Genomic DNA, 16,209 nt, shown 5'->3' with positions numbered 1-16,209 from the left:
TAATCTAAATGAGTGGTTTCCATTATAGCGTCATAAAATTTTCTCTATCAGACTGAATGAATAGCAAGGCTCATTTATGCATTACAATAGTCACAATTTTCAGCTTACACTTGTGCATAATAATTGTGAGTTATAAGGAAGCGCTGGATAAAAGTAATTACCTTTCAATTTCAATATATTCACATAATTCTGAGGGCCGATCAGATTCTAGAGATGCACAGGAAAAAAAAGCAAAAATACTAAGTAAAGAAGCATTGCATGCTTAGAAGACATGTAGTTTTTATGTAAAAATATGGTTAAAAATGATTCCACTTGTTTACCCTTAATTATCGCAATTCAAGTTTCAATTTGCCTGAAGTAGTAATAGTAGATTAGTAGATAGTTTAACAAGTAGCTATAAATTGAAAGAATTTGTTTTTAGCAATGATGTTGACATAATTAGCTCCAACGTACTACGTTCGCAGAGGTTATGTGATTTAGGGAGATGAAGTGCAGAACAGAGGGATTTTTAATTTTTCAGTAAGAGCCCTTTTTCCCGCGGGCGGTTAGGGATCAGAATTAAGTGTTCTGACCGTACTATGAGGTAAAGATACTTTTTGGCAGTCCCCCCCAGCCACACATCCTGGCAGTTGCTTGCAGGGTACTGTGTAAATAAGAAACAATGAATATAAACTAACTTTGATATTAAATAGAATAAATACATGATATATTATACCTATATTTGGTATTAATATTACAAGATCCTATTCCACTTCGTCAATGGATTTAATTCCTAAACTTATTGTTCTGGGAACGTATACATTGAGATGTTGCTCTGGAGAAGAATGCTTTTCATTAACACAAAATAAGGCAAGTGATAAAATTATGGGAAGAAGAGATGGAATAGGATATTTTGATGAGATGTAAATAAGGTAGATATTGTGAAAAGGAAATTCTGGCAACGAAATTTTATGGATCGTTAAAAAAATGTAGAAGAATGGTTTTGGTAAGGTTGAGGGAGCATTTGTATATGAGCTGCGTTAAGGGACATTGCAACTATACGAGTACAGGCTGTACACGTGTACAGGCTACACTTAACACCTGTATACGTAAAAGCGGCTTTCTTTGTAGTCGGCTGCATGTGATAATACCAATCCTCATCAATAGAACCAAAAGATTTATAGAATAAATCTCCCTAGAAAACGTTTCTGTATTACGCTGATAAAAGATGTTTACATTAATTGCGTGATTGCGTGATTGCGAAACTGTGAAATAAGAACTTTCATGCCTTACGAGTTGTTTTGGTATTCACCTGTCATAAACAGAAAAAGTAATTTTTTTAAAAAATTTTATCTAAAGTAGAAAATCCTTCTATTGATTGAAATCTGCGAAGTCAATTTGAGTGATATATAGTGAATACCCAAAGGCTGACCTTATATTTAGGGAATTCATATAAAAAATAATTGAATTCGTCGAAGCGTGAACTCTCACAAGGCAATTTATTCTTTGTAACGGGGAAATGTTTTCACCTTCGGGCGGGTGTAAATTTTAAGTGTTCAGTGCCGGGGGCATGTGTGCCAGCGATGTTATGAAATTAGTTAATATGAAACGGGTAAAATTACACATGGTGACAGGAGGACTCCAGAGGACTTGCTCCCTGGTGACTGGTACCCACTGTCATCCAACACCTTATGCATTTCTCACAATTCAGAATGAAAAAGATAGGGTTCAGAATTCTAAAATTTTACCCACCATGAAAATTCCACTTTCCTCCCTAAGACCACTTCTTCAATTCTTCATGCATATAGCTTCATATATAATTCCTTAAATTTGTCTTGTACTACAGCTTCCAATAAAATGTATTAATGACAGAAATAACCATTTGTACTCATATTGTTGTTAATTTAGGCGTTCAACAGAAAAGTTCAGTGTTAAATTTAAAATAACGGTTTTTTTTAATTTCGAGTACAATCAGATAAATTCATGGATATGATATCATTTCTAAAAAGATATATTCAAACCAATTATATAAAAGTAATAGGTATTAATTATTTGCTTAACATTAGATTGAAACACCTTAACACAATTAAGGCTAAAAGTATTGTATTCAAGTTAAATTTAAATTTTTATTACCTATTAACCATGAGTCAAAAATATACATTGAGTTTGCATTTTTTATTTGGTTTCTACTAGAAATATTTCCGAAACGAAAAGAAATTTTTTTCGTTTTTTTCCTTGCTAATTCCATAGAAATTGTCGGAAAGTTATTGTTCTCTCAAGTGACATAAGCGCTGACTTTTCCTTAACAGAGGAAGTTTTTACCTGTTTATAATTTTTAAATTTGACACCTTGAGAAAATCCATAAGAAGAAGGTAGCTGTCCATGAGAAGAAGGAAAATGTTTAAACTTTTACCTGTTTGCGTCGTCGCAAATCGAACAATTTGTCCAGTCATCTTGCATTCTGAATTAAATGACGTTCGAATAAATGTTGAGTTGAATTTCTACATTTCTACATTAGTTATTAACGTCAGAGTAAGCTCAGTGAAGGTGTTTCATTTTTACTGCTGCATGAATAAAAGGTTTTCTCTCTCAAGCGTATTTAATCACGATATTTTTGACAAGTGATCTTAGCGTTATATCATGATGATTCTAAATGTCGGATTATTGTAAATATAGTCTATTAAACATTTTTATTGAAACTTGATGTACACAAATTCTGATGTAGTTTCTTACTTAGTACATTCTTGGTTTGCATATAAGGAGTTCAAAAATAACAGGGATTTTTTATTTTGTGTAGAGCATAGTGCATAACATATAGAATACTAAGTTCTTGCTAAAATTTCAAATGATCAATGAATAGTAGTGTTTACAATTTTAACACCGTGTGTGTGAAGCTATACGAAAAAAACGCCCGTGTTTTCAGCCAAAAAAATCATAGGTATCATACCACGAGATAACGCACTTGCTCCCGCTACTCGCTGATTGTTTGTGAATTTTTGGCCAACACATCACTCTTATGGTGGCTTAGACTCCATATTTTTTAGTCATGGCTTCGTTTAACCTTTTCCTGTTTCCAAAAATAAATAGAAACTAAAAAAGCCGCCGTTTTACGAGATTTAGTGAGATTAAAAACGTATCGCTGAGGAAGTTAATTACTATACCAAAGATTCCATATGTATTTTGGGTTGGAATAGAAACAATAAGTGTATATTATCTAATGGAAAATACTTATCATGAAGGAGACGAAATAAATAAAGTACTCACCAAATAACTCAAATTCTTGTTATTCGTTGAGAATTTCTCTTTTTAGGATGTAATAGCATTTTCCAGCGACTTTCTATCTTAGAAATATGCGGGAAAGATCAATAATTAAATGATCTTTTCAGTTCTCCATGCATGGAGTTTAGCATTGTTTTTGCTTGACTCTTGCTCATAACAGACATAATTATGTTAAAAACTTATGATAATGGATTACTCTTGGTTAAGAGCTAGCTAAATTTCCTCCTTAAAGTCTGCTGATACAAGGCCTTATACTTTCAAGCAAAACAGATCAGATATATCTATGAATTCCATTTCCTCAAATTTGCTTCGTTCGACTTAAATTACTTCTATCTCTAGTTAAAATTTCTTCCCCTTTAAGCCGTACTCATTACTATCGTTTATTTCTTCTCTAACCTAAATATTAATATAAAATGCACATTAATTCTTTCTTAGTTGTTTTGAACATGAAGACGCTGTTTGATATAAATGGTGAAAACGCATAAAACCGTAACTTCCTTGCATGTTGTTGGTGATCAGTTACTTAAGACCCGTTTGGCGAGAGAGTTGTCAGTTTTTGAAAGCCATTTCCTTCAAAATGGGAAAAAATTATGCGTGCGTAAATTATGTGATTGAGTTTTCTTGCATAAACTTGCTTTCTTTTTTGCTTGGTGGTTTCGTTTTTCCTTTGGGGTCGTAGAGGGGATCACAGCAACGAATGGTGGGTTAACTAGAAGTCCTTTTCATCAAAGGCCCATCACTTGGAATAAATAAAAAAAACTATTGAACTTCAATGGTTATGGAATAAAATAAGAAACACAAAATTAGGTAAGCTAATTCGCTTATTTCACCTACACATTTTTCTCTGGGTGGAAAATAGTTTAGTTGAACTACTCTATCCATTGGATATTATCCTAGCTGGTTCATCTAGCCTGCCCATATGCAGTCACGAGATGAATAACTAATTTAAAATCCACTCATGACGTCATTAGTTGAGGTTACACGGGATGAAGGATAAATTATTTGCTATTAAGTATCGACGAACCAGTAACATGAATTTTCTGGCACAAACCACAGAGAGGTGACGTAGAGTTCTTTTTTTTCTTGGTGTAATAAACACTAAATATAATTTCCCTCACTGTGTCTCGCAAGTTTTGCTTAACAATATCATCCCTTTCTCTCCCGTGTGTAGTATTGGTTTTTCTTATCTTTTCTACCTTATTTTTACGTTATTCTCAATTGCTTAATTTCCCCCCTAATTTCAACTGAATTTTTACGATCAATTGTTTGTTAAAAATTAGATGGCCTTTATAGGGAATTTACAAGGCTTCAGTATATTTTCTTTAGCGTATTTTTTCTATACGTAATTACCATTTCGTTATTTTCATTATTTTTCTTGCCTTTTCCATTTATACCCGGTGAACTGATGATTGCATTTCAACGTTAGTTCCAACAAAATTATCTTCGTTTTTTTAATTGTATAAAATTTCATATTTATTTGGGAATAGCGTAAAAATTATTTAATTATATTTTGATGCTAGATTAACGGTAGCATTATTCTAGTAATGAAATTATAGATATGATAGGTGAAAGAGAGGGAGTATATGGGATAACAAACGAAATTAGGGAATATTGAAAGAGAGATTTATGGTACGAGAAGGGAGCATTTAGGGTAAGTTGACAAAGGGAAGAAATTCGATTTTCAGCCTAAAGGACTGTAGGAATTGCGAAGAAATGATGGACGAAGTTATTAAAGCCAAATGAATTTTATGTTCGAGAAAGCTCATGTGATGTATTAATATTTGTTATTGATCACAAAAATCTAACTTTAATTAGCCGGAAACCTCACATGTTTATTATATTTTAGTATTTTCGTGCTCTTGGTAAACTTACCCGTATTTTAAAAACCATAACATTAATTTTTAAAGGTAATATCTTTTTGCATAATGTTGTCGTAAAGAAAAAAGCTGGTTTGAATTCAATACGATCTTTGAATAAGCTCTCCAACTCGAGACTTACTAGAAATATCATGCACATATTCTCTCTCTCTCTCTCTCTTTGGCAAACTAATTTCGTCCGATAAGTGTTTAGTTGCCATCTCGAAAAATGGAAAATATATGTGAGAAAAAGAACAATAGAGCCTATGTGGTTATCTACTAACGTTTTCGAGGAATGGTTTGGATGTTTATTCAGATGGTTATAGTAAAATTTAGTATGCTGTGCTAAAGATGCGGAGGAGTAAACAGGGAAAGCAGGAAGAAAAGAGGGAGAAAGGGCGTGGGGCAGCATGGTAAATGCAAAAGAATATAAGGAGAAAGCAGCAACATAGTTTAAAGAATATGAAAAAATTTCACAGTGTTCTTTGTAGATAGGAGCTAGGTTTTGAAAAGTTGTGTTATCATCATGTGATGACAGCACAGACCTGATGAAGACCCAACGTGTCCACGTCTAGATCGTCTCAAGAAAAACTCACTGTGAATTTCACCAAGTAATTTTCATTTCCGTGATGGATCACTTCAATCATATTACACCAGAAAGCTATTGCTCCCGTAGCATAGTTTAACTAAGACTCATAAATCAGCGTTTTTAGAATTCTCCGTTTCTTGTTTACATTTTCATATGCTTATGTATTTTTATACGTGAAATAAATATTGTTTTGCTATTATTGAATCGCACGATATGTGACATGAATTTGGGGGCGACTTACTTACAATTCCTTGTCTAGGATTTTATATCTTTCTTAACAAATCTTTTGAGACAAAGTAAAAATAATTATTTTTCCAGGTTTTAGATATATTTACGATAATGTAGGAATTGTGCGGTAATTTAATAAACAATCACTATATGACAACTTTCATCTGTTAGCTGCATGCCCATTGTGCTCCCGAAGAAAACTTATCTTACTCTGGGAGTAAGAAACGTTCCATAAAATTTCGTATCTACGTCTTACCATACAGTTTTTCACCAGACGAATACTTTTCCTTTTCAGTTCCTTTTATTTTCTTTGCCCAAATTTCTTTTTACTGTTGTCTCCTATTGCATTTACTTTTTTTGCAGCGCGTTCCTGAGGACAGTGCAAATACCATGTGTGACCTAGTTAAGCATAACCTGAAAAATCAACCTCGCAAAGAATGTGGAGGATAGCTACTTGGGCAAGTTTGACTGCACACTGCTTTACCTAAAGATTTCAAATAGTTCACAGAGTAATTAGATGCCACCGAATTTTTCTTGCTTAAGAATGTTAGTTTATCTACCCGGAAAAACCCATCCCTTTATAGTTTCTCCTTTTATGTTAGACATCCACCGCCTACTCTCTTGCAGCCATCAACCTCAACTACCAACAAAATGGAAGGAAAACGTTCCATGCTTGCCTCTCTCTCCCTTCAAACTCCCTTGTAAGCTGCTCCATAACTTCCCATTTACCGTTTCCTTAGACTTGAACGCACCACTGGTAATCTGTTGAAATTTGTCATTTGTCGTACCTGATATTGCCTTGAGAGGCGAAATTAGTTTTGCAATAGAACGAATTCCTATGTTATTCCGAAAGTTTGCTTAAATAGGAATTATCTTCTCAAAGAAGGACACTGCAGCAGCCATTTCAATCCCATAAACCAGAGCTAGGAGGAGGAAACCTTGGCTATCCAAACCCATCGCCTTTTTGAACCTTGACTCTATGATCAAGTTCGCCTTTTCATCTTCATTGAAGAAGTACTGAATTAATAGAAAATCAACCGTCACCACTTTAGTACTGAAAACTAAATTTATTCCCACTAAAATATGAATAGGATACATTTAACTTGATTTAATCTTATTTGAAATCGTAAAAGTTATAGCCCCACTTCGATTATCTACCCAATTATTGTCATGGTAGAATTAACATGTTTAAGATAATTCAACGGCTGTTTGTTTTGACTAGGATTGTCTACAGTCCAGCCCATGGCGCTAATTACTTGCGGATTGATTTCATTTTCAGTGGGAGGCACCAGAGCTGGTCCCAAGTACCCTGTTATTGTCTTCATACATGGAGAATCTTACGAATGGAATTCTGGAAATCCTTACGATGGCTCGCTGCTGGCTGCTTATGGGAGAGTGGTCGTCGTTACCCTCAACTTCCGCCTCGGAATTCTGGGTAAGTCTTTCAAAATATCACTATATGAGAGTATGCAATGCTATGATACCTTGAAAGTTGTATTTTATGTGCTGAAAGATATTCATTCAATGTAATATTTTATTTTAATTATTATACTCTGCAGAGAAAATGGATGTAAAATGTAGAAAATATTTTATTTTTATAATTTTCATCAAAAAATTGTCAATGTGTGTGGATTAATTTCATTATTTTTAATGAATATATTGTAGAAAGTTTCTTCTATGTTCGAATTTGCACGCATTTTTCTCTGAGTATATTTCTGAAAATAAAAATAAAATTCTCAATAACTTCATTTTCATTTCTTTAAAAATTTTAACCTCCTCCGAGCTACTATGGAGAAGAGATTATAGTAAAACTATTATTTTTTTTGTAAAAGGAAATTATAAGAAGAAATATCAATGTTGACTCATTGTTGAAAAAGTATATTAATGTCATTTTGAGTGCTAATCATAAAGGAAGAAAATTGGCTATTATCAATGTTTTAAGATAAATATCAATTCTCAAAATAGGGTTATTTAAGAGGACGAAGAGACGAAACTAATCTGATGAAAATCCTATACATAAACCACATATATTCATAATATCTTGATAATAATGTTTTTTAAACAAATTAAAATTAAAATGAGCAATATCAACGTTTAAGTGAATGAAATATCTCAAAGAATCATGAATCATTTATATGAATTGTATTCAATTGGAAAACTACGTTGTCCATTTCCGCAGGGTTCCTCCGCCCTGGGGTCGGCGAACACACCGTCAGCAACTTCGGTCTCCTCGACCAGATAGCCGCCCTTCAGTGGGTGAAGGAGAACATAGGTAGCCTGGGAGGGGACGTGTCCAGCGTCACGCTCATGGGCCACGGGACCGGCGCCGCCTGCGTCAACCTGCTCCTCGTGTCGCCGGTCTCTCACGGCGCCGACGGTAAGGGCCGGGAGGCCGGGATGGGTCGGATGCGCGCGTTGGCTCACATTTAAAGGCGTGGAGAGATATACGAGAGGGTGGGCGATCCGGGAACCCTCGGAGGCGGATACGCCTCCCCGTCGTCGGGGCGCCCGAGCCGCTTAATTGGCATCCGGTACAAGTCAACCCTCGCCCAGTCGGCGCAACATGATTAATCACATTCGCCCATTTATCTGAGGGCTTTACTCTATCAGTGCTCTCCGGAGAAAGTTGTATCTACACGCAGTCCGAGTCCTGGACCTCATTCTCTCTAACGGCTCGTGAAACCAGTGGCATCGGCTCAAGGGGCATCGGCCAATCCCCTTGCTTGAAGTGTCTTCCGTTAGCCGACATGCAACATCACGCGGAAATTATGGCCATCACGTAAGCGTATCCACGTATTTCGACTGGTATTCAAGTTGGTTAGTCGACGAGCCTTCTTAAATTGGTTAGTTCACGGTCCCTTTAGAATTCATTTTCATGTGGTGAGAGAGGAATCAGACACGGAGAAGTGGGTCAGTAAAATTTGTAAGGTAATTCATTCTGGAAAGCTAGGGTTAGCTAGGTGATATATGATAGTGCGTGTGTTTTTTTGGTTGTTCGTGTTTCTTTTAAATGGGCTCTTCGAGTTGATTTTGTTAGTCTTTTGTTCAATATTAGTTTTTCTGATCATAGCTGAGGGAACTGTAGTCTATTTTGATTTAGTTCCTTTAAAGACAGTAGTCCTCGGACAGCGGCAGTGAATAAGCAGTTGTTCACCGACGAGCATCAAACGCATTTTTCTGTTGGAAGGCGCGGCGTCATAGTCATTCTTTTGCTGCCCACCGCATTATATAACAATTGGATAAGGAAACTATATGACTTAGACAGTACGGTTATCCCGTGAACTGCAGCTTTCGTTGGATTAAGGCATACCATGCATGTTTCACCTGTCATTTTGTTTCAGTAATAAGTCATATCCTCTGTGTAAATTATATTCTACGATTAAACAATTAAATAGCTACAAAAATTCTTTGCTAGCTGATATTCTAAACCCATTGGTGATTGGGAACCCATAGGTGAAACATTGGGTGTATTACATGGAGAAAAATCGCTTTGCCATATTCAGTAAAAATTGATTACTTACACCTTCACTTATCGGGCCTTTTTAAGGCATATTTTTGTGAAAGTTTCAGCGATTGATATTATGTATTTGTTTTCCTTAAAACTTAATGCCCAAAACTTGTTTTTCAACTCCATATTGTCAGACTATTTTCATGCTATTAAGGCAATCCAAAACTCTTTCATTTACTCCTGGGTCATCTCCAGTTTTGAGGATATTAAAAATGTATTGGTATCTCTTTGACTTTGACAAGTAATTAACTTCCATTTTAAGTAAGTCTTCGGTACAATGCAATGTTACGTTTGTGTTTTAATATGTCATTTTCACTCATAAGAGCTGCGATTTTGTTCTATTACGTGTAGAAGGCCAAATTAAAAACTCAAGACTAGCCTAACGATGCATCAAAAACCCGAGAATTTTGCTTTTTATTCACCTTTTGTGTATGATCAATAATAAAACCTTTCATTAAAAGATATCTTGTTTGTAGCATTCTCAGATTTTCAAATCAATGCAATTATTAAATATTATCACCTAATGTTTGGTTTGGTTTGTATACACATCCATGTTCAAAGATGACTTTAACTCAGCTGAATTAATGAGGTATTAGATGTCCAGGAAATGACGTTTCATAGGCTACTGATATGGCTGCGTCGTCTCCGTCGGTTTATTGTTATTTGTACTCAAGACGGATGTTTTTTTGCACTAGAAAGCTAAAATGTTGGCAATTAAGCTCTGAAAAATTATTTCTTGAACTGGAATTGTAGCTGTAATTTGCTAATCCAAAGGTGATGCTTGGATTAGGTTTGATTTATTAAGTTAAAAGCACAAAAATGAAATATAAGTTGAGGCTTTCCTTAAACTTTTTTCGTGTTATAGTAGGCATGTATATGCATATTTTTACTTGAACTACTCTGTCGGCCACCAAAAGATGATAGGAAGCCCATTTTGGCGTTATTGCGTTTGGCGAGAAAGCTTAAAATGGGGATTCGAAATGATTGGTCATACAATGATGAATAATGAATTTGTATGTTAAAAAAAATGGAATAAAATCAACCTGAGAGATTTAAAACTTTTAAATTCCGGAAATTTATATTTTTCTTGTTTAGCTTTATAAGCGGAAAGTTGAAACACCTGAAGGATTTGTGTTTGAATCTATGTATTTAATTTTAGTAAAATATAATGAAAAACTGTGTACGTTGCTTTAAATGCAATTAAATGATACTTGCATATTGACCCTCTCGCTAATATTTTTCATCATAGAATTGCAATGATGCGCGATCTTTTCTATTGCTCAAGGAACAAATATTTACGGTCAGCAGTGGACTTTTTGCTGAAAAATTTAATTATTGCCACTAAAGGCTTTAATATCAGTGATGGTTCCTTAAAACTGATATTACGCTACAGCTTTGATACCTTTTCTGCTGTCGAATATCGCTACTTTTCATGTATAGGTCGTTTGATTCCTAAGTCTTGTGTTATGAGCTGCAAAATTACGAAGGCAATTTCCAAGCATTATAAGGCTTTTATTACCTAAAATTCTCAATTTTTTTTAGCAGACTACCTTTAATTAAATACCTCGCATGACATAATTCATCCTTTTTCAGTTTGAATTTTCATAGTATTTAGACTTCTCCAACGAGATTTCTCGAGTTTTATTAATCTATGCAAAAAATTTAATTTGCTGCAAGGCTACAGCATTTCTATTTACTATCCCTATTACTATCCTATTTACTATCCTATTTACTATCCTATTTACTATCCTATTTACTATCCTATTCTATTAACCATTCTATGTGAGTAGTTAAGTTGGAACAAAAGTTACCCATTTTTCCAACAGCCGACACGGGAAGGAACGTCAGCACCCTCCGGTAACTCATCCTACCATTAGCTTATTGTGTTCTTGATCCATCCCCTTGTCGTATGCCAACACTTCATTGATATGACTGCTGCTCCTATTCTCTTCTTTGTCTTATCTTTAATTGTTGCTTGTCTAGCTAAATAGGCAATATCAGTCAAAAAACTGTCCGATGGTCAATCTCCTTCGAGGGTAACACAATGCGTCGTTAAATAGCAATGGCCCTGCCTCCCAAACAGGATCGAACTTTTGTTCTGCCGAAGCTCGGTGGCTAGGGCTCGTGGGATGCCAGTGTTTGAGAGATCCCCCTCTAATAAACCTACCGTTATAGGGTGTAGGCAAATTCAGGTAGTGGTTACATTTTTTAAATGGTTTCGTGATACTTTGGATTCTTGTAGTAGGTATTCGAGGTGCTAATTTTAAATAATAAAAGAGACCGGAAGGTTTTTTCAACATGGCGTCTTAGGGTAACATCATAAAGCAGAGTGAAGGGAATGTTAGTGATTTTGCTTGTAATATTTTTATGTTTTTTTCCTCCAATTATATTTTTTTAAAGATTTTTCAATGGAAGCTAGCAATGGTGCTAGCAATGGTGAATTGAAATCGGATACATGTCCGTTTTTCTCTGGTTTCCAAAAATTGTCATTATAATTCAACTTCACACCATGCGGCACGCCAGCATTGCATGTAGCCGTGGTTTCCGAATACACGTATCATTATGTTACATACATACATATATCCTTATGACGTCGATAAAAAGATAGCTTGTGACAATCATTTTTTAATATTCATTTTTGGGGTGCCCACAAATTAGGTTTAGGTAATGGCGAATTTTACCAAGGCAAAAATCCTTGCCTGACTCCTTGCATATTTAATGGTAAAATACCTTGCATATTTGGATGGCATGCAGGCTTGTTATTACTTAGTTGATTTTTCAATTCACGAGAGCGATAATGGGTGTTAAATAATTAAAATTAAAGTGACAATACCAATTCAATTCAAGTGATAATATTTGTTTAATTTTTAAAAGTCCATTAATACAATAATTATAAGAATTCTACCGGTTAAGGTAGGTTTTGGATGGAAACTACATAAATATTTGTATAAATATACTTTTCTCTCTTCTCCTAAAAAAAAAACAATCTGAAATCGGCCCAACAGCCCGTCTTCAAATCCGCATACTTGTCCTACTTTTGTACTTCCTACCTTTGTTGTACGTCTTAACTTTATTCCGTGCAACATGCCTTCTACTTCCTTGCTTGCCCGAAGCTCTTCTTTCTATTCTAGCAGTCAACGTCCTACTCCCAATCCAAAAGCTATGACACCATCATTCCTGCCACGCTTGGATTTCTCCCAACTATTCTCTCTTCTCCTCAACTATGTTCCGCTTATCCTCGTTTCTTTTCCTCGCCGTTCATTTCACCTATTCCATCCATCTCAACATTTTCATTTCAAAAGGCTTCAAATCTCTGCCGATCCTCCTGCTTCAATGACCACGTTTCCTCGCCCTACGCTCCAGATGAAAGTTTTAACGAGCCTTTTCTTAAAATCTTTACTCAGCATCCCTGTCATTAATTCCCTGCTCCTTGTGAAAACCTCTTTTTCTAGCGCAATTTTTCTCCTTACGTCCCTACTACTACTTTGACCGTGTTGATCCAAAATATTCCGAGATACGTAAACTATTCTACCTTCTCGAAATATTGAACCATTGTTTTAGCAGTAAGATTAACTTAGACTTCCTCTTTCTCGCAATTTTTTTTGTCAAAATAAATGTATTCTCATCCCATACCGATTGCACTGACGTTCCAACGCTCTCAGCAACGCTTGCAAACACTTGGCCGACTGACAAACTTAAGTTTGATCATTAGTATACCTAACTGATTTTATATATTCTCCAGCGATTTTCATTCCAGTTATTCCATGCATCTTTCAATATCTCCTTCACATGCACGTTGAACAGAAGGATTAATAATGGACACACCTCTTCCTAGAACTTGACCATTCAAACTCTTCCATCATTCCACCACTCACACAGTTCTACACATGTTCAGGTTGTGGATTAATCTCCTATTCGTCCAATATTTTCCTATCCTGCGTAATAATTTTTTTATTTTTCCCTGCTCACTCCATCAAACTTTCTCAATTTATATGAAATACAAATCCATCGGAATTGTGTTAAATGCTCCTTTCTATTAGTGAAGTTCTGTTGAGGCGTGGAGCGTGCTCTTCCCTTTCTGAACTCAAAATGATTATCTCCTAAGTAACTCCGCCTTGCTCTCCATCCTCTAATGTACCTGAGAATCACCTAGTTGCGAGCGAAATCAGGCTTTTTGTTCTGTAGGCCTTATGAGACGGATGCCTATCCCTTATTTGGAATAGAAACTAACACTCTTCTGACGAAGTCTTTTAACCTAGGTCCTCCCTTATGAATGCTACGAATTAGTTCATGAAATTTTTAACTTAAATATAGCCCTAATTACCATTTATAGTTAATCTCATTGCATCGGTGAGAATACCACAACTTTTAAGACAAGTAGGATTTAACATAGAAAGGGAATATGACGTAGATGAAGATGGCATAGGTTCAAGCATACTCGACGGTGAGAATGAAAGTGTAATGAGGTCATGGGTGTAGAGCAAATTAGCACCAATCTATCTAAAGATATAGGAAAATATGGGAGGAAGAGTCTCATGAACTATTTGGTAGCATTGATGAGAAAGGAATCTGGCCAGAAGACTGTGAGATCAGTGTGTTCTAATTCAAAACAAGTTAAACTACAGTGATAAATACATAGCAATGTTTTTATTTGGCACGCATATAAAGAGGTTCTCAGACTCATTAATAAGAGGATGGATAATAGGGAAAGTGTAATACGTAGGAGATGATGCTTGGGTTCAAAAAGGGGAGAAACACTCGTGATGCCATTGCAATAATGAGGTCCTTAATAGAGATGATTATGGCCCTGGATATATTTTCCCGTTCGTAGATTTAGTAAGTTTAGGCTGAATTTGTAAAATCTAATTAACTTATTGAATAATACAATAGTTTGGAGGAATTGGAGACACCTCCGCAACCTAGATCTACGATATTAGTTGAGTGAGATTAATGGAGAAAAGAGAGTCCAGGTGCCATCAGGGTTAAGATTAGAAAGAGGCCACTAGTTGAGGGGAAGCTACCATGGGAAGAGGAAAATGGTCGCAGACACCGATGATTTCGAAAGAGAATTGCGAAGGTTGTGAGATTGATTCGAATTATCGAAAGGGACGCTATGCGTGACATAGCCGATGAGAGAATCTCGATGTGAGCCTTTCCCCGGATGATTGCCGTCGATGGCCCAGCTCCCGAAGAGTGCGGTCATTGGTTGAATGCAACCCTGTATTCGGCTCTTCGGGATAACATGGTGTTATCTAGCTTGGAGTGGAAGTGGAGTTCTCCAGGAGACAATGCATATGAAAGGTCATCATCACTATCCCGCACCCTTTAGCCATAGTTCAAATCATAAACGTTGTTGTTACTATCATAAGTTGTTCGCTTATTATTTTTCCAAAGTTTACTTCAATTAGCAAATAACTGTGCAACGATTCAGTGACTTTTCCATAGTTTCAGGTAGACATTTCAAGACATAGAACGTCTTATATATACATATTGCTTAAATAAGTACATGTTACTTATCCCTATATTTAAAGCATATCCTTAAGTTCCTTAACCGTATGTGTATTATCAAGAAAAAGAGTAAGGAATAAATTGGAAAACATTCTTCTTGAAAACCGGAACTAACTAAAAATTGTTAAAAGATGAGCAAGTCACTTATAAACATATATCCTTAATTTAAAATATAATTCATAATATTATAAAAGAAACAATTGCGAGTAGGAATTAGGACTTAAATAAAGACAAATTGTAAATTAAAAGGCTGATGTGCTACGGAATGAAATGACCATATCTGATTAAAATCGGGATTGCGACGAAACAGCGTGATTCTTTTCAATTTTCAGAGGATTACAGTAAATAATTCAGTGAATCCAACGGCACTTATTTAAACTGCTTATGAAAGAAAATTCCTTTTCTGGAAATAAATTCCGTGAATAATGAAATACGTGATAATTATTAATTTTGGGAATTAGCCGGTAATGAATTATTCATACTCTCTCACTCCACATTCTTTCCTCCTTTCCCTCGCTTTGAATCCTACCAACCATGTTCGCTCTAATTATATATTAAATCCGGGACGTTATCTTATATTTTTAATAAATTTATGCATAAATTAAATCATGCATTAATTGTTACAAACTCTCGGAATTTAAAATTGTAAGAAAGTTGACATCCAGGCTCTCATCAATCTCTCTTCTGCTGGAAGAAAATTATGATTTAATAATGGACATTTTTGAGGTTTTAATAGAACTATGCATTAGTTTAGTTTTTGTAGGTGTCTTTTCTGATAATGGTTATTATTTATTTCTTTTATTTTAATTCCTCTATTTATGAATCAAATACTCATTGCTGTTGACGGGATCATATGACCCATCCCAGGGAGTCCGTAGAATCACAGCTTAGATTTTCTGAAATTCGGGATTTTCTACCTATTTTCCCCCACTGTTGTCTTTGTTGGCATACACATTGTTATGTCTGACAGATGCTCATTCAGGTACCATCCCGTGTGAGGCAGCATATACATATTTTCCGTTTCCCAGGCATCCGGCTGTGCCTAATCATGTGCTTGGAGAGTAAATTGAAGATGAGCTTACCTTTACACCAATATACTTTATCCATTTATTATCCTGAAATCTGCCAACCTCAGTTTTATGACTAAGGATGTTAGACTAAAGGAATGCTTCCTATTCAAGGTTATGTGCCTATCTAAGGCATGCTTTCATGCCAGTTCCAATCAATTTTCATTTAAGGAAGGAGCCATACGACCTAAGACA

General features: G+C 35.4%; 1 protein-coding gene across 1 annotated transcript in view; it reads left to right on the top strand.

Moving 5' to 3' along the window:
- Positions 1–1,603: 1,603 nt before the first annotated feature.
- The window catches only part of Nlg1 (Neuroligin 1), a 57,295-nt gene continuing 42,689 nt past the window's right edge, over positions 1,604–16,209 (top strand). Inside the window, exons 1-3 of the mRNA XM_071584294.1 lie at positions 1,604–1,646; positions 7,211–7,366; positions 8,111–8,308. Of these exons, the coding sequence (XP_071440395.1) occupies positions 1,604–1,646; positions 7,211–7,366; positions 8,111–8,308 (397 nt within the window). The remainder of the gene's footprint in view (positions 1,647–7,210; positions 7,367–8,110; positions 8,309–16,209) is intronic.

The sequence above is a fragment of the Hetaerina americana genome, unplaced genomic scaffold (assembly GCF_022747635.1).
Source record: "Hetaerina americana unplaced genomic scaffold, ioHetAmer1.1.p SCAF_17, whole genome shotgun sequence".
Taxonomy (NCBI): domain Eukaryota; kingdom Metazoa; phylum Arthropoda; class Insecta; order Odonata; family Calopterygidae; genus Hetaerina; species Hetaerina americana.
Note: the sequence above shows the minus strand (reverse complement) of the source record. Positions and strands in the feature narration are given on the sequence as shown.